The sequence below is a fragment of the Sorex fumeus genome, unplaced genomic scaffold (assembly GCF_029834395.1).
Source record: "Sorex fumeus unplaced genomic scaffold, SorFum_2.1 ptg000086l, whole genome shotgun sequence".
NCBI lineage: Eukaryota > Metazoa > Chordata > Mammalia > Eulipotyphla > Soricidae > Sorex > Sorex fumeus.
In genome coordinates this window covers 30,438,641-30,462,973 of record NW_026606143.1, presented here as the reverse complement: position 1 = coordinate 30,462,973, position 24,333 = coordinate 30,438,641, and the positions used below count along the sequence as shown (strand labels likewise).

The window sequence follows — 24,333 nt, the reverse complement described above, 5'->3', positions numbered from 1 at the left end:
AGTATCTACAGTGGTATTTAAGTTTCTACCATGTATGTTTTCTGGGAAAGTTGCATAACTAGCCTCATATTCTTTTCTAGTAAAATAAAGTTAATGATTGTACATTTCTCATAATAATAAGAGTTAGAGTTATATAAGTATCATAAAATCTTTAGATGGTATGTGATATATGATTAATATAGGGGTATTGGTATTTTATCATGATCTTCACAGCTAAAGCAGTTATTTTATGCCAGGCATGTGGTAGTACAAACATACCTTGGAGATGTGGGTTCAACTCCAGATCACTAAAAGAAAGCACATCATGTGACTTTTTGAGTTTTTATTACATATAAAAGTTATGATTATGTTTATTCTATACAGTAATCTATTAGCTGTACAGAACTAAAAAGAAATGTGTAAACATTCATTAAATATGACATAGAGACATGTTTTAAGCTCATGCAGTGTAATATCCAAATACTTGTTTAGTGCAGGACTTACTGTTAAAAAGGAAAAGAAGAGACCAGAGAGACAGTACAGCAGATAAGGCACATCCTGGCATCCCGTATAGTCCCCTAGGCACTGCTAGGAGTAATTCCTAAGTGCAGAGTCAGGAGTAATCACTTAGCATCACTGGGTGTGTCCCCAACTCCCCAAACAGAAAAGAAAATAGTATCTACTAAGCACAATAAAGTAAAGCATGATAAAACAAAGATATCTATATCTTTATTAAACTTTCATGTGATTTTCTTTGGCTGTTTTGTACTTCGGAACTTTAAAATTAATTTAAAAATGTATATATACTGCAAGCTCACCAAAAACTTCCTTAAAATTTATCTCATGAGTTCTGCTAGCTAGTGCAAAATATTGTTAGTAACAATTCATATGCAAAGATAAAGGGGTATGCCAAAACAATGATTACTTCGATATGGAAACTAAATTTGTTCGTTGTAAAAAAATTGTTCACTGTAGCAAAGGGGCTAAGCGGCACAGACTTACCTAGCTATAGGTATGAAAGAGAATCTAGCAGTATTGCCTAGACATGGCGCTCTCCAAAACAGATGATGATAGAAGTCAGGAGGCAGTGAAGATGAGAAGTTAGTGCTCTGGTATAGTACCACTAAACAGTAGGTTAACGTCCTAGTAGGAATGTCAAACACAAGGCCTACTATTTTTGAGGTTGGAAATTCAGATAGCCACATTGGTATTAGGGAATTGACAGAAATCCTGTACTGAAAAATAAAGTCAAATCACTGAAGCAATGATCCGCTTTGTGAAGGAGCACCGCACTGTAAAAGTCTGGCGCTCTTAAGAGCAAAGCTATGCCACCCTATTTACAGGAAGTGCCTTAAGTTTGCATTATCACCTGGCCGGTGGCCACAGGCAGTTTCACCTTCTGGCTCAAAACACACATACTTTTCATCAACACAGATGCCAACCATAATGTTGCATATGAGTGAGTGTGTTTTGCAGACTGTAGCTAAAAATCAGCTTAAATTTGAGCGGACATGGGGAAAAAACAATGTGATATGAATTTTGTTCTCTGTGTTTAGGCAAGCTACGACCTATATCTATGCCAGTGGAATATAATTGGGTGGGGGACTATGAAGATCCAAATAAGATGAAGAGAGATAGTAGAAGAGGTAAGTGTTCTAGAATTTCAGTGTAGGTTGGGTTGTTGGAACAAGAAAGTAAACAAATTAAAATGTTCCTAAGTAGGATGTTATGGCTTCAGTGTAAAATTTTTCGTTCTCTGCTTGACTTTATGGTACACCCAAACCAACTCAGGCTAATGTTTGACTATCTTAATCTTTTGTTAAAAATCACTGTATTCTCTGAATGCCTTCTAAAGGATTCAAGGTAGATCAGTACAGTATAGAAATGTATCTGATTGTTATTTGAAAGTTAATATTTGGAAAACAACGTCAGAAGTGTGAAACTGCATAAAAGAAATAATGTCAGTGAGCAGAAAGAATTTGTGATCAATCCCCATTGGTCCGCAATGCAACCTCGTCACTTTTCTACAAATACAACATTAAAATGAGCACCAAACATGTAGGTAAAAGCCATTGGAAACTGGGTCAATGACTAATGAAAACCATATAAAAATGGAACAAAAACTGCTTTGCTCTTTATTTCTCTTCTGTTTGCTGTTCAGGGTTATCTTCTTACTTGGGGGTGGGCTACACTTGAAGTTTCTACCAAAAGTAAGTGTTTATGTTCACTTATCTTGCTGTTGAGCTGAACTGGAAAGAGAACAATTAAAAGTCTAGCTACTGAATGGTATTTGATGAAATGTGGATATGATGGGCCCTAATCGGTCATGCTACTTCTTCCATGATCCCAAATAGGCAATCAAGATTGTAGACGGAAGAAAATCAAAATGAGCCAAAAAACTATTCACATAGATCCTAAGATACTTTTATGATATATTTAACGTACTTACCTGTGAACAGAATTGATGTTTTTTCTACACAGATCCACAGAGCGTGCCAGGATAAGCAAGCACGAAAATGTTTTATTAGTCTTCTGAACATCTGTTTTATACAAACAGTTATGAAATGTTGATCAATATAGGAACATTGACAAATTCTTTACATCTGCATATTCATTCAATTTTCCAAGTTTCAGTATCTAATTGTAATTTTTTATATAATTAATCAACAAAAGAATGGAGAAAGGATTATTATTTGCCATCTCCAAGTCACTCTCTGAGACTTTACACTAGTGACATCTTAGCATAATGAAGTATTCAGTTCTGGCTATCAATTTAAGCATAGATTTTTATGACCTAACATTTATGAATATTGGTTCATAATATATATTTTAACTTCTTCAGTATGTGAACTAGCCTGCCATAGGTCAGTGTTTGTCATAAACATGGTAGCAGACTACCCCCGGGGGATCTTAGTGAAAATGTTTATGAGTTATACAGCCAAAAGTTGTTATTCAAGTTCTTCAGAAGATCCTCGTACAGTTGTTCCAAAGAGAAAACTTGGAGAAATAATCTGTTTCTTATGCTATATGATGCCAAATAAGTAAGATCCTCTATATTCTCACTTTTAAGTATTCTATAAATTAAATTCCATTTCTGAAACAAAATCTTATGACACTTGTAGGGAAGAATGGAAAATTTGGAGTATTTGCATACTAATATTGGTATATTTATCTTTTTTGTATAGAAAACTCTCTGCTCCGATACATGAGCAATGAAAAAATCGCTCAAGAAGAATACATGTATCAGCGAAATAGCAAAAAGGACACAGGAAAGAAGTCAAAAAAGAAGGCTGATAAGAGTAATAGCCCAACTCACTATTCATTGCTGCCTGGTTTACAAATGGATGCACTGCGACAAGATATGCTGAGCACACCGGTGCCGGAGACCACCCTTTACCATGTAAGTAAAATTTCAAACACTTTGTGATTCAGGTTTTATTAGGAGACTGGTAAGGGCTCTTTAGGCTAACCTCCAGATTTATTCGTGTCCTCTTGCCAGATTTTCACAAAAGATGCTTACTGTAGAATTTATGCCCTTAAAAAGTGGGCTGGCTTCTTGATTTGTTCTTCAGCTCATTTGTTCATTGAGTTGGTGTGCTACTAAGCAGGTTATAATTTTAATGAATAACTTTATATGCACAGGAATGATGAATAATAATAATAATTATTTGCACAATTATCCGTGCGATATTGTCCAGTAAAATGGATAGCTGTCATAGTCAACATTAAAAAGCAGTTTTAATATATTCGTAATTTTAATTTAAAATCATCATCTACTACATACTAGACTTACAATGCAAGGTGACACAAAGACTTGCGTACAAGTAAATACAAAGACCACCAAAAGTCCCAATGTCATTTGAATCATAATAGGTGGGTTGGAGAAGTATAGGCAGACTAATGAGAAAAGTAGACTTTCTGGTAATTAAAAGACTACAAAAGCTTTTGCGTAAAGACTGGAGGATTATGAGTCATTGTGAGACGCTCTCTAGAGGCAAGCCACAAGTGTGTGAGAATGTGACATGTTCTGAGGGTTTCATGTGGCTCAGAGTTGCTGACTTTCTAAAGGTGAGGTAAAGCATACAAGGAAGGGGGCACTAGATGGACCTACAGAGATAGGAATTCAACCAGAAATCTGATGATAAAATGCTGTGATTGCATGCTCGGGTCCTTATCCTCAGTCAGTCAAGATGGAAAGCAAAGAGATGGAGACAAGATGGCCAAAATCAGCAGAAAATTTATTTGAGGAAATGGAGGGTAGGTTTTGGAGGCTGGATATAGGGTTTCTGCAAGTGGGATACTATCAGGAAAGGTGAAAAACCTTCTCTGAATATATTTTCTTAACTAGGAAGACGGGTGAGCTCTCTATATTTGGGTTTAAGATGAGCAAGAAGGTAAAGTGAAAGAGCTGGAAAAGAACAGGATGTTTGAGAGTATTAGCTTCTATAGATTGTTGGTGCATATCCCGGGCCCATTCTGGGGAAGTCTTTCCTGGGCCATTCTCTCTCTCTTTCTGCCCCACCTAGTTTCTTCCTTTGCCTGTGTCCCTGTAGCAGTACTTTGGTTCTTTCCTGGAACGATCAAGACCTCACCTTTATAAGCCTCTGTTTCAAGAAGCTTCTGGCTAGTTTGCTGCGACAGACAATAGATGCTCTCTATGACCATACCCTACTAAAAATATATGGGGAGCACATGTAAACTTTCACCAGTGACTTTCAACATCCTTAAACCTGGAGACCAGCAGCGAAAAATCACTACACTCACCATATTGGATGCCCTGTGAAAACCGGCCCAGGTTGTACCTTCCACTTGGCTGATTCACAGGACTGCTCTACTCCAGGGGGTGCTACAGTGCTATAGAATTAGCTTCCCCCCATCTGCCCTTGTCTCCCTTCCAGGCCAGAGCTACAATTCCTATTAGTTTTTTCTTCCTTTCTACAAAGGTCACAATATGCCTGTCAGCAAGCATATGGTATTTTTCAAGACTATAACTTTTGGGTATGTTTTCAAGAGTATAGCTTTATTTTACCTACTCACAGTTTTCTCTGTCTGAAAATGTGGGAGTTAGCCTTAAAGCCCCTCTCTGATCAGAACATGAAAGTAAGGTACACAGCTTGTATGTTTGTGTGTGTGTATAATTCAAATGTCAAAAAGCATTTAAGGAAAGAGTGATTAGATTCAAGACTTACTTTTTCTTAACATGACATACATATGATAATTTTCTTTCACATTAAGGCTGCAAAAGTCAAATTTATAAACAAAGTAATTTTAAAAATTTACATGCTGTAATGCCAGAACAAGTAAAATATGATCATGGATCCATGCTTTGCGTAGGTACACTTTAATAAACTGAATGATGTGAGTTTAGATGACTTATTTAAAACAGATTTTGAGTGGGTGTTCAAAAATCTGGATAATTCCTTTCATAACATTCCAACATTTGTTTGGCATATCTTTGTTATTTGAGATGTAACGGCAAACATTCAATTGTTGTTTTGCTTCTGATAAGTACTTTTAGCCATTTTAATCAATTTGTGAGGAAATTTCTGGTAGATTTTATAAGAGTAGAACTGTTTAAAAAGACTTTTTAATTTAGCACTTAAATAAACATTATGAAACAAACTTTTCTAATTTTGAAGTTTTATATTATTTAGTCCTCATAACACTATTGAGAAGGTGATATCATACCCAATTTACATATTAAGCTTGAGTGAATTAAGATATTGGTAAGTGGTAGGGCTGGAATCAGACCATCAATATTATGCCTGTTGACACACTATATTGCCCCTCAAAAATATTGCTAACCAGTAACTTATCAAGTGATTTTCAAAGGCTGCAAATTGACTAATACAAAAATAATGTATTATTGGGATTACTGAATGACATAGGGTCTAGTATTCATAAAACCAATAATGTAGTCATGTTCTTCTTTATTTTTGGCTTTTTGTGTCACACCTGGGGCAATGCTCAGGGGTTACTCCTGTATCTGCACTCAGAAATTACTCCTTGCGGTGCTTGGGGGGCCATATGGGTTGCTGGGGATTGAACCCAGGTCGACCGCGTGCATGGCAAATGTCCTACCCTCCTCTAGCCCCATGTAATCACATTATTAATATATAAGGACATGTGTAGGATATTTGTATTCCTCAGTTTTTCAGGAGGAATCTATATTTGTACATGATCAGGATTTTAAATTTACCTGTAGCTTTTTTCAGTTGTTTTTTGTCATAAATTATCCCTTGATATCATCACTGTTTCTGTCAATTTGCTTTGAGGTTCTTGCTTTTTCTCCATTGGCATGTTGTAATTTATGTTACCCACAATTTTCTGGCCATAGTATTTGCTATCTTCGATATATGACAGTGCTTAAGCTTTGGTATCGACTTGTTATTTCTCCCTTATAAAATGGGAGCAAAGGGACAGGGACCTTTTGGCCTGTCTCATAATCAGAAACAATTGAGACCTGCTGACTGAGATACAAGTATTTGACATTTTTAAAAGAAGAAATTAATTTGTAACTTTTTGTCTATATGAAGTAAAATACAAAAGTAAATACAGGCAGTTTTATAGAAAATATTTTACAAAGAAAAAATGTATTTTGTTTTCTGACCCATTTAGACTAACATTTCATTTGGTTTCTATACTTATTTCTATGGGGCTGGAGCGATAGCACAGTGGTAGGGTGTTTGCCTTGCACGCAGCCAACATGGCCGACCGAGTTCGATTCCTCCGCCCCTCTCGGAGAGCCCGGCAAGCTACCGAGAGTATCTCGCCCACCCGCACGGCAGAGCCTGGTAAGCTCCCCGTGGCGTATTCGATATGCCAAACACAGTAACAACAAAGTCTCCAATGGAGACGTTACTGGGCCCGCTTGAGCAAATCGATGATCAACAGGAGGACCGTGACTTATTTCTATAATTATTAAGTTGATTTTAGCAAAATAAACTCATCATAACCCCATATTCTTATTTACCTAAAACTGATTCATTTATAACTAAAATTACTTATGGAGCCTAAAACAGAAAACACTTGTTCGGGTTGAACATTAACAAACTCAAGCTTTCAATTAAAGACAAGGTGGACCATACACTCCTTTAACCTCTCTACAGATCACAATAACAACAATAGAAAACCATTCACCAAATACATGTCACATGCTGGAAGATGCTGAAAGACGTGAAGGATAGGGATAAGGGTAGTAGGAGGCAGACCACCCTAAGTATCTGGAGACCTGAAGAATAAACTAGAGCATGGTGGTCGTTGAGCTGCATGTCCAACCAGTAACTGGCTGCTATGGGCACATGCAACTGTGATTAATTAAGGTGATTAATTTATATTTTAAGGTGATTAATTTTTTAAAATTTTTATTAGTGAAACACAGTGAGGTACAGTTGTAGACTTACAAATTTTTGTGCTTCTGGTGGAGGGATGGGTATTTGATCATTGTATAATTGAAACCCAAACACAAAATTTGTAAGTCTATAACTGTATCCATGGTGTCTCACTAATAAAAATTTTAAAAATAAATTAAAAAATTTAAAAAAACAAATGTTTGTGCTTGGCAGGCAACTTTTTTGAGGAACAATATGGTGCTTCAACAGGCATACTACTGATGGTCAAATTCCACGGAAAGTAAAGCTTATCCTATGCACTCAGGCCAGGTGTTAGAGAAGTCTGCAACTTTAAAATTTTAATGGAACCAGACGAAAGTGAGCCCCAAGAAAATCCTACTCTCTCACTTTCCAGCGGGTCAGGAAGAGGATAGTTCTAAAAGACAGAAATCTTCTCATAATGCCTGCCTATTATCCCAGGGAAAGCCATAAAAAGGGCATGTTTCTTCTCCCAAAACAGGTGTAAAAAGGGTTGATTCATTAAAACAATAACCTTAAAAAATTATAGGAGCGATAGCACAGCGGTAGGGCGTTTGCCTTGCACGCAGCCAACATGGCCGACCCGAGTTCGATTCCTCTGCCCCTATCAGAGAGCCCGGCAAGCTACCGAGAGTATCTCGCCCGCATGGCAGAGCCTGGCAAGCTCCCCGTGACGTATTCGATATGCCAAACACAGTAACAACAAAGTCTCCAATGGAGATGTTACTGGGCCCGCTCGAGCAAATTGATGAACAACGGGAGGACTGTGGATATATCAAACAACTGGGATTCAAAATCTAACAGAACTGAAAGGGTAAATAGGAAAATCTACAGTCATAGTTGAGGACTTGACTACCCCTCTCTCAATAATAGCAAAATTATTAAGAAATTAGTAGTACTCATTGACTACCCGCCAATTATACCTAAATGACTCCCAACTATAGAATAATACATGTGCTGCTCAAGTGTAATGGGGTAAATTGTATCTTACACAAAAAGCAAACCTTAATTTAAAAAAAAATCAAGGTTCTAGAAAATATGTTCTCTGGTCATAATGGAATCAAGCTAGAAGTCAATAAATCTCAAGCCTCTCAAGCCATGTCAAAATTTTTTAATGACACACTTCTAGATAATCTATATATAAAGGAGAAAAACTCAAGATAAATAGATTAGAATGAAGATAAAATCACATCTGCTGAATCTGAAAAGAACAGTGTCAAATCAATAACCTAATCCCCATCTTCTAGAAATTAGAAAAAGAACAACAAAACAAGAAACAGAAGGAATAAAAGAAAGGTAAAAACAGAAGTAATAAAATATGAAAATGAAGAAACAGAATATAGTTGAACCAAAAATTGTGGATTTTTAAAAAGTAATAAATCAAGGATTCTCAATAATTTTTAAATTTATAAACTTATAACAAAACTGATCTGAAAAAGAAAGTACTTCAATTACTAATGAAAGCAGTGAAAGAAGGGTCATTACTACAAACCTCACAGACGTTTTAAGAATAATAGGGAAAAACTATTTCATCGCCATGCATCTATATTTAGCATAAGTTGAGATGAAATGAACCAATTCCTCAAAAAGACATAAACCACCAAAACTCTCCCAAGATGAAATAGATTTTGTAAATAATCCTATAGGAGAAATGAAATTTTTAACTTTAATAAAAGTATGGAGAGACTGAGAAGGAACCAAACCAGCAATACTTTTTTGTTGGCTGAGTGTCGAAGTAAGCCATTTGGGTTTTCTTTTTTATATTCTGTAGTGGGTACTTTGGAAATGTTGGAGCATAGAACTTGTGATTAATTTAATAAATTTAATTAACTTAAATACTGTTTAAACGTTTCAATTTTTGTTCGAGTTTTATTTATACTCAAATTTACTTGAGTATAAAGCAAAAAAAATTTTAAAATTCACTAACATAACTTCTCTCTCTCTTTTTGGTTTCATGTTTATACAAATGACTCTCTCTCACTCTCATTCTGTTACTTCCTGGTAAATGACTACCAGGAAGCAAAAGACAAAACATGGCTTAATTACTGAGACATCAAGTAAAACAGTACACAGAATAATTGAATTAGGAATTTATTAATTTAAAATTTATTAAATAAAATTTTATTACAAATTCCTGGTTGCCTTCAAAAAGTGAAATAAAACAAATTCTAATGAGAGATCCAGGACTGGGTTAGTAAGGTCAATCAATAATTGCAAATTATTTAGGTATGCTAACCATACCTGCTTTAATAAAACAAGTTAAAGAAGTCCCTTTCTCTGTCATACTGTAGACTGTGTCTCCCCATTTAAAGCATTAGAAAACACCCTCAAGTTTTCTAGGCAGTAGGCCTTTTGTTGGTCCATAATTACCCTACTCATATTATACACCACCAGAATTCATTTAAGCACCTCAAGTTTAATAAAACTTTAAGCAAAATTATCTTATCCCTGGAAATCTTTAGAACCTCTTTGGTTTAAAGGACGACAGCTTATATTAAATCATTTTCTTCACCAAACTTCTAAATTTTTACCCCCTTGATAGATTCATCCACTCCAATTCTGAAAAAAAATTGAGTTATTTGTTGTATATATTCAAAATCCCATTTAAAGACTTCTCTTAATAAGCTGAATGTCTTCATCTCTTGACCTAGATCTTACGTCAGAAAGAAGGCTAAGGCATAATTATTGAATATTTCTACATTCTGTTTTCTTGAAGATTATTTTTCCAAGAATGTTAAATTATTTGCAGTTTTCAGGCGCATTTTGTTGAGTTTTGGCTCAGAGAGCAGTTGGCAGTGGGCCAATGAGCTCAACCTAGAATCCCAGTTCTCAATGATGTTGCTATATCTGTTTCTTAACATCTCTACAAGTATCAGTTTAGGCCAGGAACAAGATCTTAATAGGTTTAAATCAAAACAGCCTGAAATGCTGAGAAACAAATCCATGTTTCAATGCCTAGTCTTTAAATGCAAGTAAGTTTAGATTAATTAGATGCAAACTTTCCTGCCATAATACACAGGAAGAGAAATTACCTTCCAGTGTTTTCTTTTATCAGCATAAATCTGGAATGGCCTTAATAAATGTTGGGTCTTATCTTTGTCTCCAAGTAAAAGAACTCAACATTAAAGAAGAAACTTTACTTTTCTAAAATTCATATGGCCAAGAATAATGTTGTAGTTATGGATCATGAATTTCAAGTCAGTTGTATGAACCTAGACACATTTCTAAATCTCAGTTTCTCATCAGTAAAAAAATTGAATAATACACTTCCTATACCCAACGATCTCATAATTGAATTTTATATTGTGTATAAAGCTTTATTCTAGTATCTGGGCACATAGTAACTTTCCCTAATTATTTATTTACGTGGAAGGGAATTTACTTCTGATGAGCAAATCAGAAAACCATCTAGGACTATAAAAATATTTTTGAACATTAATGTGTCTATAAAACATGCAATTTTTTTCTTTTATTAGTGAAACACAATGAGGTACAGTTGTAGACTTACATATTTTTGTGTTTGGGTTTCAGTTATACAATGATCAAGTACCCATCCCTCCACCAGTGCCCATTCTCCACCACCAATGAACCCAGTAGCCCTCCCACCCACCCGCATCCCCTCCACCCTGCCCCACCTCTATGGCAGAGCATTCCCTTTTGCTCTCTCTTTCCTTTAGGGTGTTGTGGTTTGCAATAGAGGTATTGAGTGGCCATCATGTTCGGTCTATAATCTACTTTCAGTGCACGTCTCGCATCCCAAGCGAGTCCTAACGTTAATGTGTCTATCAGTTAGGATTTAATCAGGGAAACTGAAAAGCCAAGTGACGTAGAATAAAGGATGAGATTCGACTCAGTTGGGAAGGTAGTGAATATACTTCAGCTGCCAGTGCTCATGAAAAGTCTAGATGGGAGGCATGGGAGAGCAAGACAAACAGGAATCTATACAGAAGCACAAGCTGGGACTTTGCCACCCACTTCACAACGAAGCCTGTGCCTCCCCCGTGGAGATTCACTGGGCCCTGGTCCAGGGTTTGGAAGCACTGAGCAGTTGCAAGCCTGGCAGCTGAACATAGCAGTGGGGGGGTGTGTCGGCACAATGGTGACTGTGTGGGTGAGTAGCGCCAGGATGGGCTACCCTGTGCCAACCTCCATACCATCAGGGCTCCTGCGCCACTTGGATTTTCCAAAATCCACACGTATTTGTAGCCAATCCTAACCAGAACCTAAAGGAAAGGGAATTCTACTACTTCGTTTCAGCTTCACTAAACTGACCCAGTTGGAAACTACTACATTGGGACTCCCTTTTCCCCTGGGTAAACTCAGAGTCTACAAGAAACATTTGCTTTCGATTTCTCTAGGAAAAAGATGTATAAAAATTCCCAATTAGTACGAGTTCCAATTATTAATCCCAAATATTATTCCCTATTATTATTATAGCACAGCAGGTAGGGCTTTTGCCTTGAACGTGGCCAACCCGGGTTCGATTCCTCCATCCCTCTCAGAGAACCCAGCAAGCTACCGAGAGTATCCCACCTACATGGCAGAGCCTAGAAAGCTCCCCGCGGCTTATTCAATATGCCAAAAACGATAACAAGTCTCACAATGGAGACGTTACTGGTGCTCACTCAAGCAAATCAATGAACACGGGAGGACAGTGCTACAGTGCTATTGTTATTACTATTGTTATTATTGTTATTATTCTCAATTGGGAAAAATTCCAAAGTACTATGATTTATGAGTATTATACGATCCTTAAAACCTACTTATTGAATTTTTTCAAAGCATATGTGGGAAACTATAGCTTCAAACAGTGTTTTACCTATCTTCAATGAAGAGACTATTACAAGATTTTTAATTAATAAAGCAAATAAGTCATTTTTTTAAGTTTCGGGCCACACCTAGCCAGGTTTAGGGTTATTCATGACTCTGCACTCAGGAATTACTCCTGGTGGTGCTGAGGAGGCCATATGGGATGCCAGGGACCGAACCCAGGAAGGCCATGTGCAAAGAAAGCACCCTACTTGCTGTACTCTCTCTGGCCCTTACAACTTTTTGTTTTTTTAATTCTTCATATATGCTCTTTGATGAGAAATATCAGAAAGCTATGTATACCTAGAACATGTCATCTCAGCCAGTTGTTGAACATTCTTAATTTAGCTGTGTTCAGCATTATGTCTTCAATTCTAACAGGAGGCTATTATAAGAAATACTTATAGGAATTACAGTTATTCATTTTCCATAAAAATATTGATAATGTCATATTTTGTGAATCCCCAAATATATTTTTCTAATAGGGTAAAAGCTGATTCCTTATGAAGTGTGTCAACTGTCTGTAGAGTGCCTTCACAAATATCATTAGCATTCTTCTTCCAACCATGCTTCCAAACTACCCTCACCAACAAGCAGCCAGCATGCTATACAATCTTAATCTAGGTGCATGTGAGGCAACCAGTTATAAAGAAGTGGCAGAAAACATCCGGCCTTGAAGAAATCAAATTTTCGTATCTGAGCTTGTGTAAATTGCTTTCTTCCTTTTACTCGGTTTTCTCATTTGCAAGATGATCATAGCACTGTAGAGAGGTCTATGGAAAATGCCTTCTAAATTGACAGTGTAATGATGATTTCTGCTACAGATACAGAATTTTTAAAAAAATTCCCAAAAAGTTTCTCATCACTTCTGTTAGATAAAACCAACTTCGCTTTCTGAGTCTTAAAATCAGGGTCCAACTCTATTCAGTATGGAAAAGAAGAATGTTATTTATATTTCCCAATCACTTTATTATAAAATAGATTGCAGGACTGCAGTGGTAGTATAGCAGGTCAGGCACTTGCCTTGCATGCAATCGACCCAGTTCCATCTCCAATCCACATGGTCACCTGAGCCCTGACAGTAGTTCCTGATCCCTGAGCACAGAGCCAGGAGTAAATCCTGAGCATCTCCAGACATGACCCCAAAACCCAGTAATAGAAAAAGAAGGAGGATGAGGTGGAGAATAAGGAGGAGTAGGAGGAGGTGGAAGGGGAAGAGGAAGAAGAAGAATTTCAAAGAGTGACTTTTGATTAACTTTAGTCTCAAGTTTTTATTTCTTCCTTGATTTCCTTTTTGACCCAGCTGTTATATAGGAGCAAGTTGTTCAATCTCCAAGTATTTCGGTGTCTTCCCTTCTTCTTTTTATGGTTCATTTCTATCTTTGTGGCATTGTGGTCTGGAGGGATATTTGGTATGGTTCTTATGTTTGTGAATTTATGTAAGCTAGTCTTATATCCCCAGATGTGATCTGTCTTGGATTATGTTCGCTTGCAGTAGAGAAGCACATGTATTTTTGAGGCTTTGGGGTATGAAGGCCCTATATAAAATCATTAACCTCATCTTTTCTAGTTCCCAACTCAGGACTGTTTTGTTTTTGTTTGTTTTTTTTGTTTTTTTTTTTTTTACTGATACCCTGTCTAGTAGATCTATCCATCCAGAGGTGACAGTGCAAAGTTGAAGTCTCCCACTACTATAATGTTTCTATCTATGTGTTTCTCTAGGTTTGTGAGTAAAAACTTTACAAACTTTGCTGACCCAACATTTGGTGCATATATGTTAATTCAAGTTACTATTTCTTGTTCTATTGTTCACTCCATCAGCAAGTTGTGTTCATCCCTGTTTCTAATTACTTTCTTTGGGTTGAACACAATTTGGGCTGATATAAGTATGACTGTCCCAGCTTTGTTTTGTTTTGTTTTCCTTTGGCTTGTATAATTGTTTTCTAACCCTTTGCTCAAGTCTGTGTCTGTCCTGTGATTTTAGATGTGTTTACTGTAAACAGCAAACGAATGGTTTTTGTTTCCTGATCCAACCCCGCCAATCTGCCTTTTGATGGGAGAGATTAGTCCATTGTCACTCAGGGATATTATTGAGATATAGGGCAGTGCTGCTATTTCACTTTTCACTGTGTAGGGTTGTAGCTCTACAGTCGGTTATTTGGCTTATATAAGTAGTTCCTTCAGGGTCAGTATGGCTACCACAAATGTCACCGGCTCTTGTTTGTCCCTTCAGAATTCTCTTTGAAAAAATTTCCTGTTATGAAAAAAAAAAACCCAAATCAAGAATACTGGTAAAACTAGCATATGTGGAAACATCCAAGGAGGTTGTCTTTGAAAGTTTGTTTTTTTTCTTTAAGAGCAAAAATCTCAGACTAAGAACTTTATATAAACATATACTTAGTCATAAAAGTATTTTGATAAATGCTAGCGTTCTTAGAACAAATTAAACTGACATGGCAAGAATTCCATTATGAGAAAATAGGTGTAGTATACCAGAACACTAACCTAAAAATAAACATAACTTTTAAAAACTGTTTAGTTTCAGATACTTTTTTGTAAAAGTCTTTCATTCAAGAGCCAGAACTTTTTCCGATTTTTATGACTCACTCATATCGCCACAGACAGAATTATCATATTTATACAGGGCTTTGAGATTCTTGAGTTTCATGCACTTTTATTTTTTGGGTTTTTGTTGTTTTTGTTGTTTTTAATGGATCACCATGAGATACAGTTACAGATTTACAAACTTTCGTGATTATGTTTCAGTCATACAATGACCAAATACCCATCCCTCCACCAGTGCCCATTGTCCAACATCAATGTTCCCAGTATCCCTCCTGCCACCTCCACCCCTTCCTACCCCCTGCCTCTGTGGCATGCACATTCCCTCTCTTTCTCTCTCCCTTTGGGTGTTATGGTTTGCAATACAGGTACTAGCAGCCATCATGTTTGGTCCATAGTCTACTATGCATCTCCAATCCCTAGCGATCCCTCCAACCATCATTTACTTAGTGGTCCCTCCTCTATCCCAGCTTCCATTTCCCCCAGCATTTGAGACCTACTTACAAGCCCTGGAGCTATCCTCCTGAACTTCATCTCTACTATCCTTGGGTGTTAGTCTCCTTTATGTTACTTTATATTCCACAAATGAGTGCAGTCATTCTATGTCTGTCCATCTCTTTCTGACTCATTTCACTTGGTTTCATGCATTTGTTACTAGATGTGATTCTATAGCATTTACCTCTATTTTCTTGGGGAGGGGGAGGATCTTGCAGGCAGTGCTCAGAAGGCCTAGAGGCCCCTCCTGTCACTTTTCAGTTGGCTGTGACTGTGATTCAATGCGAGGTCCCGAGGATCTGAGGATGCAGCATCCAGTGGTGCTGGGGATTACCCAGACCCGTCAGTGATGCTTTGACTGAACCCCATGATGCTCAGGAGAACTCTGTTTTCTTTTATATTTCTTTGTCATTCTGTAGCATTAAGGAGGCAAATTTGATTTTGGTCACAAACTATTTTTGATGGGTCACAAGATCAGCTTAGACTGGTTTCTCTGACACCCAGAAGCTGATTGTTAAGGGGAAGTGTCAGGCACAGGAACCACCCTGATTGTTTTTTACCCGTTCAAGCCTCTCTGTCTAACGTAGAAAATGTGTGGATTTTGTGCATTTATTATATGTCCCCAAATAGCTGCACCTGTTATTGATGTTATTGTTATACATGTTGGAGGTTAAATGGAAAGTAACTTTCAATGAATAATCTAGCATCAAGTGTTAAGACTGACACCGATTACAAATGTATGAATTAATAAACTATCAATAATCAAATGTACACTGAGGAACAACTGGTTACTTTTCCCTTACTGAGTGAGAATCCTGTAAAAATAGTGCTCTGTGAGATGTTCTATGAGATTCTGGTCAAATCATTGATCCCGCAGAGAAAAATGAGGGCAAGAGTAGTTCAGTGGATATTATTCTTCTACTATCAATGTCCAGGGAAAACAGAGGTTAGGAGGACTGCTCAGTGATTGGAACTAACCACAAGTGTTGGGGGGGGAGGCTGAGGGTAGGTAAGATATAGAAGATACCAGTATGACAATAATAGCTGGGAATGATCATACTGGACAATATCTGAGGGTTAAAAGTAGGTAAGGGGTATTCTTGATAACCTTTCAGTATTAATATTGCAAACCACAATGCCCAAAAGGGCAGAGTGAGAGAAAGAGAGAGAGAGAGATGGAAAGCTCCTGCCATAGAGGTTGGCAGGGGGTGAGGGGTTGGGGGTAATGGAAGAGAACCTGGGGAGACTGGTGCTGGAAAACGTACACTGGTGGAGGGATGAGTGTTGGAATACTGTATGACTGAAACCCAATCGTAAACAGCTTTTTAATGGCCTATCTCACAGCGATTCAATGAAAAATTTTAAAAAAAAAAGAGTAGTTCAGTGGCTCTACATCAATCAAAAAGCTGGAATTTGGAAAGCTAGAAGTGAGGTCCCCTGATTCCTACTGCATTTAGCCACTGGAACTATGCATTCCATCCTTGCTGACATGTCAATCTTCAAAATGTGTCACTCTAGCTGATGTGCTGAGAACAGAATGAAAGGTTGAGAAGCACATAGGGAAGCAGGAAGACAAGATGGGATGTTGTCACCTCAAGTAAGAGATCATAATACTTTAGCCCTAGGTGTTACAGTGGGAGTGGAAAGAAGGCGTTGCACTCTGGAGATGTTGGGAGGGGTGAGTAGACAAGATGTGTTGATGATTGATATGGGATGCCATAGCTTTGTGGCCCACACAGATGGTCAGTAACTGTTTGATTCATGCTTTCAGCAGAGGATTGTTTATCAGGTCCTGTGCCAGGAGCTGAGTGTAGAGTGGTGAGTTAAGCAAATGACTTCTTCATAGAAATGAACACAGCAGTTTAAAATCCCATCTTGAGAAAGTGAGCCAAGAAATTTTAAGGCATGATACTCGGCGTATCAGTTAAAAAAATTGTACAGCACAGTGAATCAGCTCTGAGGTAAAGCCAGTGGAGAAGCAGGTTTGCTTTATTTGGATCACTTATTTCCTCATCAGTATTGACGTACTTTAAGAAAAAAAAATCACTGAGTTCAGTTAACACTGTTAAAAGACGTGCAAGAAAATGTGATTATAGTTCCATTCTTCTCTACTTTGGCTGAGGCTTTCTATACCTCGGTTTCTGTCTCACTTGAAAACTAGGATGTGAGAGAGGATAATTACAAAAAGGCATGGAAAATGTGAATATTTGGGGGGAAGTGTGATTTTATCAAAATTTTGATGTTTCATACTCTATAGAAAATTGACATCAGTAAAGCTGCTAAAAATTTTCTTTATCCCAGCCTTGCTTCTATGACTCCAGAGTTCTTGGGAGACCTTACTACACCGAGTGGCTACAAGAGGTTTTGTTTGGGGGGGTGGGGGGGGTCACACCCTGCGATGGCCAGGGGTTACTCCTGGCTCTGCACTCAGGAATTTCTCCTGGCGGTGCTCAGGAGACCATATGGGATGCTGGGAATTGAACCCGGATCGGCCGCGTGCAAGGCAAACACCCTATCCACTGTGCTTGGATTTTGATTCTGCCACTTTCTCAGGGATCCAGAACAAGCTGTTTATACATTCTGTGTCAGTCTCCTCTCCTCTTTAAAATGGGATTACTGGTCACCACTTTTTGATTTATTACATGGATTAAAATTTGTTAACTGGTATCAGATGAGGTGCCTAATTCTGTGCCTGATACATAAGCTCTCAGTAACTAACCATTATATTCTAAGGATAACAGTTCCTGTTTCTCAAAAGTTTCTCAAAAAAAAAAAACTCTTGTTACCTTTCCCACAAACCAATAATAACTCCCTTTCTACCTTACCACTCCATAGAGAAAGGGGGGTGATCTATGGGCTCCTATAACGAGTTCAGTCACCTCTTTCCTTCGAAATCCAAAATTCGTGATATTCTTTTGATGAAACATTGGCTTTGCCCAACCTAGTGACTCTAAGTGCCTTATCCAGGCTCCCCCAAACTACTGTCATTTCATTTATATTTGATGACAAATGTATCATCATGCTTATTACTTTGGCAGTTAAATATTTTAGTTTAAATTGCAAAAAATTAATCCAAAGGATGTTTATTTCTTGAACAAATAAAGACAAAACGTAAAGCTTTCTGTTTGCTGTAGACTTTCTTATCACTTTTGTAACAACAAAAAATATCCCTCTCCACTTCCTTTTCCATATATGATATTTGGAAGAAAAGTCTGTTCACTAGAAATATCTGGGGTTATTTTTCAAAGTTCTAATCCCTGGAGCTCTACCTCCAGAGATTCTGATCCAGTTGTTCTTAGGAGGATGCTCATCAGACGTTTTTAATCCTTTAAGCTTTCCAGATAATTCTAATGTGCAGGCAGATTTGCAAATCACTGCAATAAAGCAGGAGAATAAAAATAGGCTTTTTGTGAGGTGCTAAAAGGAGCAAAATTATCTCTTATATAATACTCTTAATCTCCAGAAAGTGAATTTTAAGCATTTTAGTCTGAACAAGCTATTCCTTTTATCCTTTTTTTTTCTGTTGGCATTTTATTGACATGGGAGCTATTTCATTTTATTTTATTTATTTCATTTGATTTGGCTTTGGGGGCCACACCCAGCCATGCTCAGGGCTTATTCGTGGCTCTGGGTCAGGTTCTGGGAATCACATGCAGTATATGCAGTACTGCACATCAGGGATTGAATCCAGGTTGGCCACGTGCAAGGCAGGCATCCTATATGCTGTACAAGCTCTCTGACCCTTATTTTATTTTAAACTGTCTTGGGTACAACAGGGTTAAATGTTATTCTTGAATGCATGCTTCCTATTTAAGGTGGAGTTATTTCATTTTCAGTCGGTTAAAGTCACTTTCACTGAGAGAGATTAAAATAATCTCACCCCACTGTACCAAGGGATCCAGTGTTCCATCCTGCTGAGCTCAGGATTTCCCTCATGTGCCAAAAAAGGCAAGGTCCCCACTTCCAATTTCTTCAGTTCTATGTTATTATTTCTTGTAAGCGAAAGTTGCTTGATTCCATATTTAGTCTCATTAGCATCTTATCCCACTTGTTCATGTTTAGTTTTATTTTCTGTTCACACACAGTAATTCAAAAGTGAGGGGAAATACTTCTCTTTGTGAACTAGGCAAAACACAAAGACCTTGTCTATTAATTTAAAAAATTAAAAATGTGGGAGTAGCTATCACTTATTCCAAGTGTTTCAAATTGCTGCACTTTCTTTTCTTATGTATAAGAAATAAGCTATTGGTTTGACCAGTCACTAAAGAAATTTTGGAACTTTGCAGAAAATTACAGTAAGAGGAAGTTGCTATATTGCAACAAGAAAGTATTTTGATTGCAAATTTTTCCATAAGTGTGGCAATTTGCAACTTGAAATGAATTTAATAGTAGCTGAGCTTTCAAAATGTAACATAGAAACTGTCATTTTCTTCCACAATTAAAATAAGCACTTCTGAAAGTTTCAGGATAAGAATGACCCAAATTACCCTCCCCCACATTTCCTCATCCAGAAGAGGGAGGATTGAGTTTGAACAGAACATCTGTGGACAAAATGAGAGACAAATGATCTTTTCAAGAAACTGTCTTGAAAAAGGGATCTTTTATAGCCAAACAGAATACTATCGCATGCATCACCATAGTTAAGAAGAGGATCAACAATGCTTTCAAAATGGCCTTTTATTTTAGCACATTCTATTTTTATGACAGAATTATGATTTAAACACGTCCATTCATAATTCATGTAATTATTTGCATAAACGTCTTTTGACAAAAATTTAATATGCTTTTGCCAGCCATATCTTGAATTCAAATTTAAAACGTAAAGTCCACTGGCCTAATCTTAAAGGCAAGAAGATTAGATAGAAAGGTGTTTATTCCTTTTTTACAAAAGAAATGGACTACTAATGAACAGACGTTTTAGTAATATACTGTATGTGCACTACTAAAAAAAAACACTTGATTGGCTTATTTTTCACTGAGGAACATCATAAGGTTAAAACAATCAGCTAATTACGACTATATCACATTCTTATTGCTGATGATTCTCTCAGTCCTTTTATTGACTCAAGCACTCCTCTGTACTACGCAGAGAATAAAATGCTTGAAAGAGGTTCTACACAGATGGTTCAAAGAACCAAGATGTGTAGCTTCCATGATGGAATCCCGGGTTGACTCCCCTGATGCTGCATGACCCCCAGAGCACTGTGTCAGAAGAGTAGCACCACTGAGCACCACCAGGAGTGCCCTTCCCCCAAATCAGTATGCATAAAACAGATAGAATTCTTGTTTCCTGCAGTTTATATGTGAGAAAAAAGACCACGCAATAGGCAAAATGCGTATTTTAGATAAACTGAGTGCTAAGAAGATAAAGGAAGTAAGGAAGGGAAAAAAAAGAATTGTGGAACCGAGTGAGGGTAGCAATTTTAGATATGGAAAGCTGGGAAACTTTTACTAAGAAGGAAGCATTTGAGTAATGATCCAAAAGAGGTAAGGAAGTAATCAATAGCAGTATCTGGGGAAAAACTATTTTAGACAGAGGAGAAAGCATTGGTGAACCAACCCCTGAGATAAAACTCTGTGGCAGCGCTGGGGGAAAAGGCAGCACAGATAGAGAAGGGAGCACCAAATAAAGGGTGTTGGGAGGATCCTCCCAGGATGGGAGATGCGTGCTGAGAGTAGACTTTAGACTGAACACGATTGCCACTCAATGCCTCTTTTGCAAACCACAGCACCCAAAAGGAGAGAGAGAACAAGGGGGAATGCCTTGCCACAAAGGCAGGGTGGGATGGGGAGGGACGGGGGGTGGGAGGGATACTGGAATCAGTGGTGGTGGAGAATGGGCACTGGTGGAGGGATGGGTATTCGATCACTGTATAACTGAAACCCAAGCGCAAAAATGTGTAAATCTACAACTGTGCCTCATGGTGTTTCACTAATAAAAAAATAAATAAATGAAAATAAATTTAAAAAAACTCTGTGGCAGAATTTGCAAATGACAAGTGTGAAAGGTGCAAAGTTAATAGAGGTAGAGAAATGGGGGAGAACGGGGAAAATTTAATAAGGGCAAGTTCATATAGAGCCTTCACAGTCATTGGAGGGTCTTTATTGAGTGAGATGAGAAGTCACTGCGAATGCTTTGTTGAGGAATGAAGGGATTCAAATCATATTTTAACATGATCTTTCTGGCTCTTTTGTTAAAAGAGGGATCAGAGCAGTAGGAGAGAACAGGGATGATATTGCTTCAGACAAGGATGATAGAAGTAGAGATAAGAAAAGTCAGATTGTGGCTGGAGGTGCGACTCAATGGTAGAGCACTTACTTGCTTTTTGTGTGTGAGGCCCTAGGTTTGAGTCCCCCCCCCCCCAGGCACAACCAGGAGTGAACCCTAAGTACTGAACTGGGAGTAGCTTCGAAGCACCACACCAGGTGTGACCAAACAAAATAGAAGAAAGAAAAATTATATTGTTGACATACTCCAAAGATAGAGTAGGGGGCTGGAACAATAGCACAGCGGGTAGGATGTTTGCCTTGCATGCAGCCGATCCGGGTTCGATTCCCAGTATCCCTATGGTCCCCTGAGCACAGCCAGGGGTAATTCCTGAGTGCAGAGCCAGGAGTAACCCCTGTGCATCACCGAGTGTGACCCCCCACCAAAAAAATAAGATAGAGCAGATGATCACTTGCTGGTGAATTTGCAGGGAGTGATCAAAAGAGGGTTCCTTCCATCATTCTGAACATGGGCTACTGGGTAGGGGCAGGGAATGGAGTTGCCATTTACTAAAGAATAGAAGACTGGGATAGGAACGCATGTGGATTTCATGAACACACTTTTATACATAGTACATTGTTGAGTCAGGCAGGCTTTAATTTAGCTGAAAAGTAGTGGTTACTTGGATGAATCATTTATATCCATTCTAGAGAAAAAGTTGAGGAAAGTTTCACACAGACAATTGCTGCATTAAACATAGAGTGCTGTTGAGGGCATCAGAAAAGTTTATGGAGGCCGACAATGTGCTCGAAGAATGCACACTTCATCTCTCTGAGACACTGGGTTGTTTTTTTTTTTTTAACTTTTTTTATTTTATAAAATCACTGTCACTGTCCTCCCGTTGTTCATCTATTTGCTTGAGCGGGCCCAGTAACGTCTCCATTGGAGACTTTGTTGTTACTGTGTCTGGTATATCGAATACATCACGGGTAGCTTGCCAGGCTCTGCTGTGCGGGTGAGATACTCTCGGTAGCTTGCCAGGCTCTCCGAGAGGGGCGGAGGAATCGAACTCGGGTCGGCCATGTTGGCTGCGTGCAAGGCAAACGCCCTACCGCTGTGCTATTGCTCCAGCCCTGAAAGCCATAAGTAGTTTGCAATATTTGATAACATTTAATATTCAAACACCAATCCCACAACCATATTTCAAATGTTTGCATCCCGATCTCCAATCCCTGCCCCAAAAGCAGAACCGAAATAATATATTTTGTACTGTTTGTTATTTTTAAAAAAACGCTGAAAATGCTACAAGAAAGTATCCTTAGAGGAAAGAGTGTGAAGATTGTTTAATTTTACCCAGGGGGCCCTTCTACTGTCTATAATCATCACTGACATGTTGTTCAAGGTTGAGCCTTGTGTGCTTTTATATACATATATATGTAAAAAATATTTTCCTCTAAGATTGGTTGCCTCCTACCTTGAACCCCATTAAATGTGGTGCAGCACTCTTGAAGTATGAGTAGGGTGTGTTGTGTGAAGTGCCCAGGAATAGGTTCACTTGTGGGTGAGGCTCGGTCCAAGCGTGTGGAGAGTGGCTGTAAGCATAGCAGTCGTTGAGTTCTGGAGGTTTTCGACTGCCAGGGCTGGGTCCCTTGGAACGGGGATGGGCCTCACCCACCACCCTCCAGGGCACCCCAAGTGAGACAACCTGACTCTGGGTCTGGAGACATGGTTACGGCGAGTATCATGTTATGCAAGTCACTGGATTTTCTCCCTCACCAAAAACAGAAAAGGATTTTCTTGAATACTGATTTAGTAAACAAAGAGAAAATAAGGCTTTTAACAGACTTGACCACCAGAACTACTTCAAAAAGGAATTTGGGTGGTTTTCAAGCATTATGGGCTTATGTTTTGTTTGTTCGTTTTGGTTTTTTTTTTTTTTTTGCTTATTTGAATCACACCCAGCGATGCACAGGGGTTACTCCTGGCTCTGCACTCAGGAATTACTCCTGACAGTGCTTAGAGGACCATAGGGATGCTGGGAATCAAACCCGGATTGGCTGCGTGCAAAGCAAACACCCTACCCGCTGTGCTATCACTCCAGCCCCATATGAGCTTATGTTTTCAATTCATGTGTGCACAGTGTCACTATCACAGACATAAACACCCACACAAACACATAACAAGAAATGCTCATGCTCATGGTCAAATAATCTTGCGTCCAAGGATCAGAAGAAAGAACAAAATTTCTTAGTGATAAATGGGTACTGAAACCATATTACTGCTAAGCACTAAGTACAGAAAGAACTGACTGGGAGTCTACTCTAATTAGTATCAGACAGAAAATCGGTCACAGCTATGTTGAGAAACTGAATATTGACTCATTGTGTGAAAACAACTGGGAAGACCAAGTTTTCTCACCTCTGAGTAAAAGTGATGAATAAAGATACAATTACTGATCAGAGCTTTGTTTTATGTAACATTGATCTCAGCTGAATACAATTTATAGAAAATCCACAAAAATCCCTTAAAATAAAATTTTGAATAACAGAATTCTTAAGAAATGTAGATATTCGAAAGAGGCAATACCAATTAAAGTATAGTTGGTGAAATAAATGGTCAGAGATAAGGTGAACTTTACACTTTATATCATGAGAGAGAGAATTAGGAGACTGGAAGACAGAGGAATTCATCTAAAACATTTGCAGGAACACAAAGGGATTAAAAAGTAAGAAAACTATAAGGCCAAGACAATAGAACAGCAGGTGGGCTATATGTGTAGCTCCCTAAGCAAGCTATCCTCATCTTTGTCATTAAAAAGATAATGAGGGGCTGCAGTGATAGCACAGTGGGTAGGGCGTTTGCCTTGCACAAGGCCAACCCAGGTTCGGTTCCCAGCATCCCATATGGTCC

The 24,333-nt window shown here is 38.2% G+C and overlaps 1 protein-coding gene across 5 annotated transcripts in view; it reads left to right on the top strand.

Annotated features, from left to right (window-relative positions):
• Positions 1 to 24,333, top strand: part of CNKSR2 (connector enhancer of kinase suppressor of Ras 2) — a 269,910-nt gene that overhangs the window by 179,159 nt on the left and 66,418 nt on the right. For 3 of the 5 annotated variants that reach the window (XM_056131328.1, XM_056131326.1, XM_056131330.1), the window contains 2 exons: positions 1,536 to 1,625; positions 3,165 to 3,379. In XM_056131328.1, the coding sequence (XP_055987303.1) occupies positions 1,536 to 1,625; positions 3,165 to 3,379 (305 nt within the window). The remainder of the gene's footprint in view (positions 1 to 1,535; positions 1,626 to 3,164; positions 3,380 to 24,333) is intronic. The other 2 variants (XM_056131329.1, XM_056131327.1) reach the window with 1 other exon arrangement.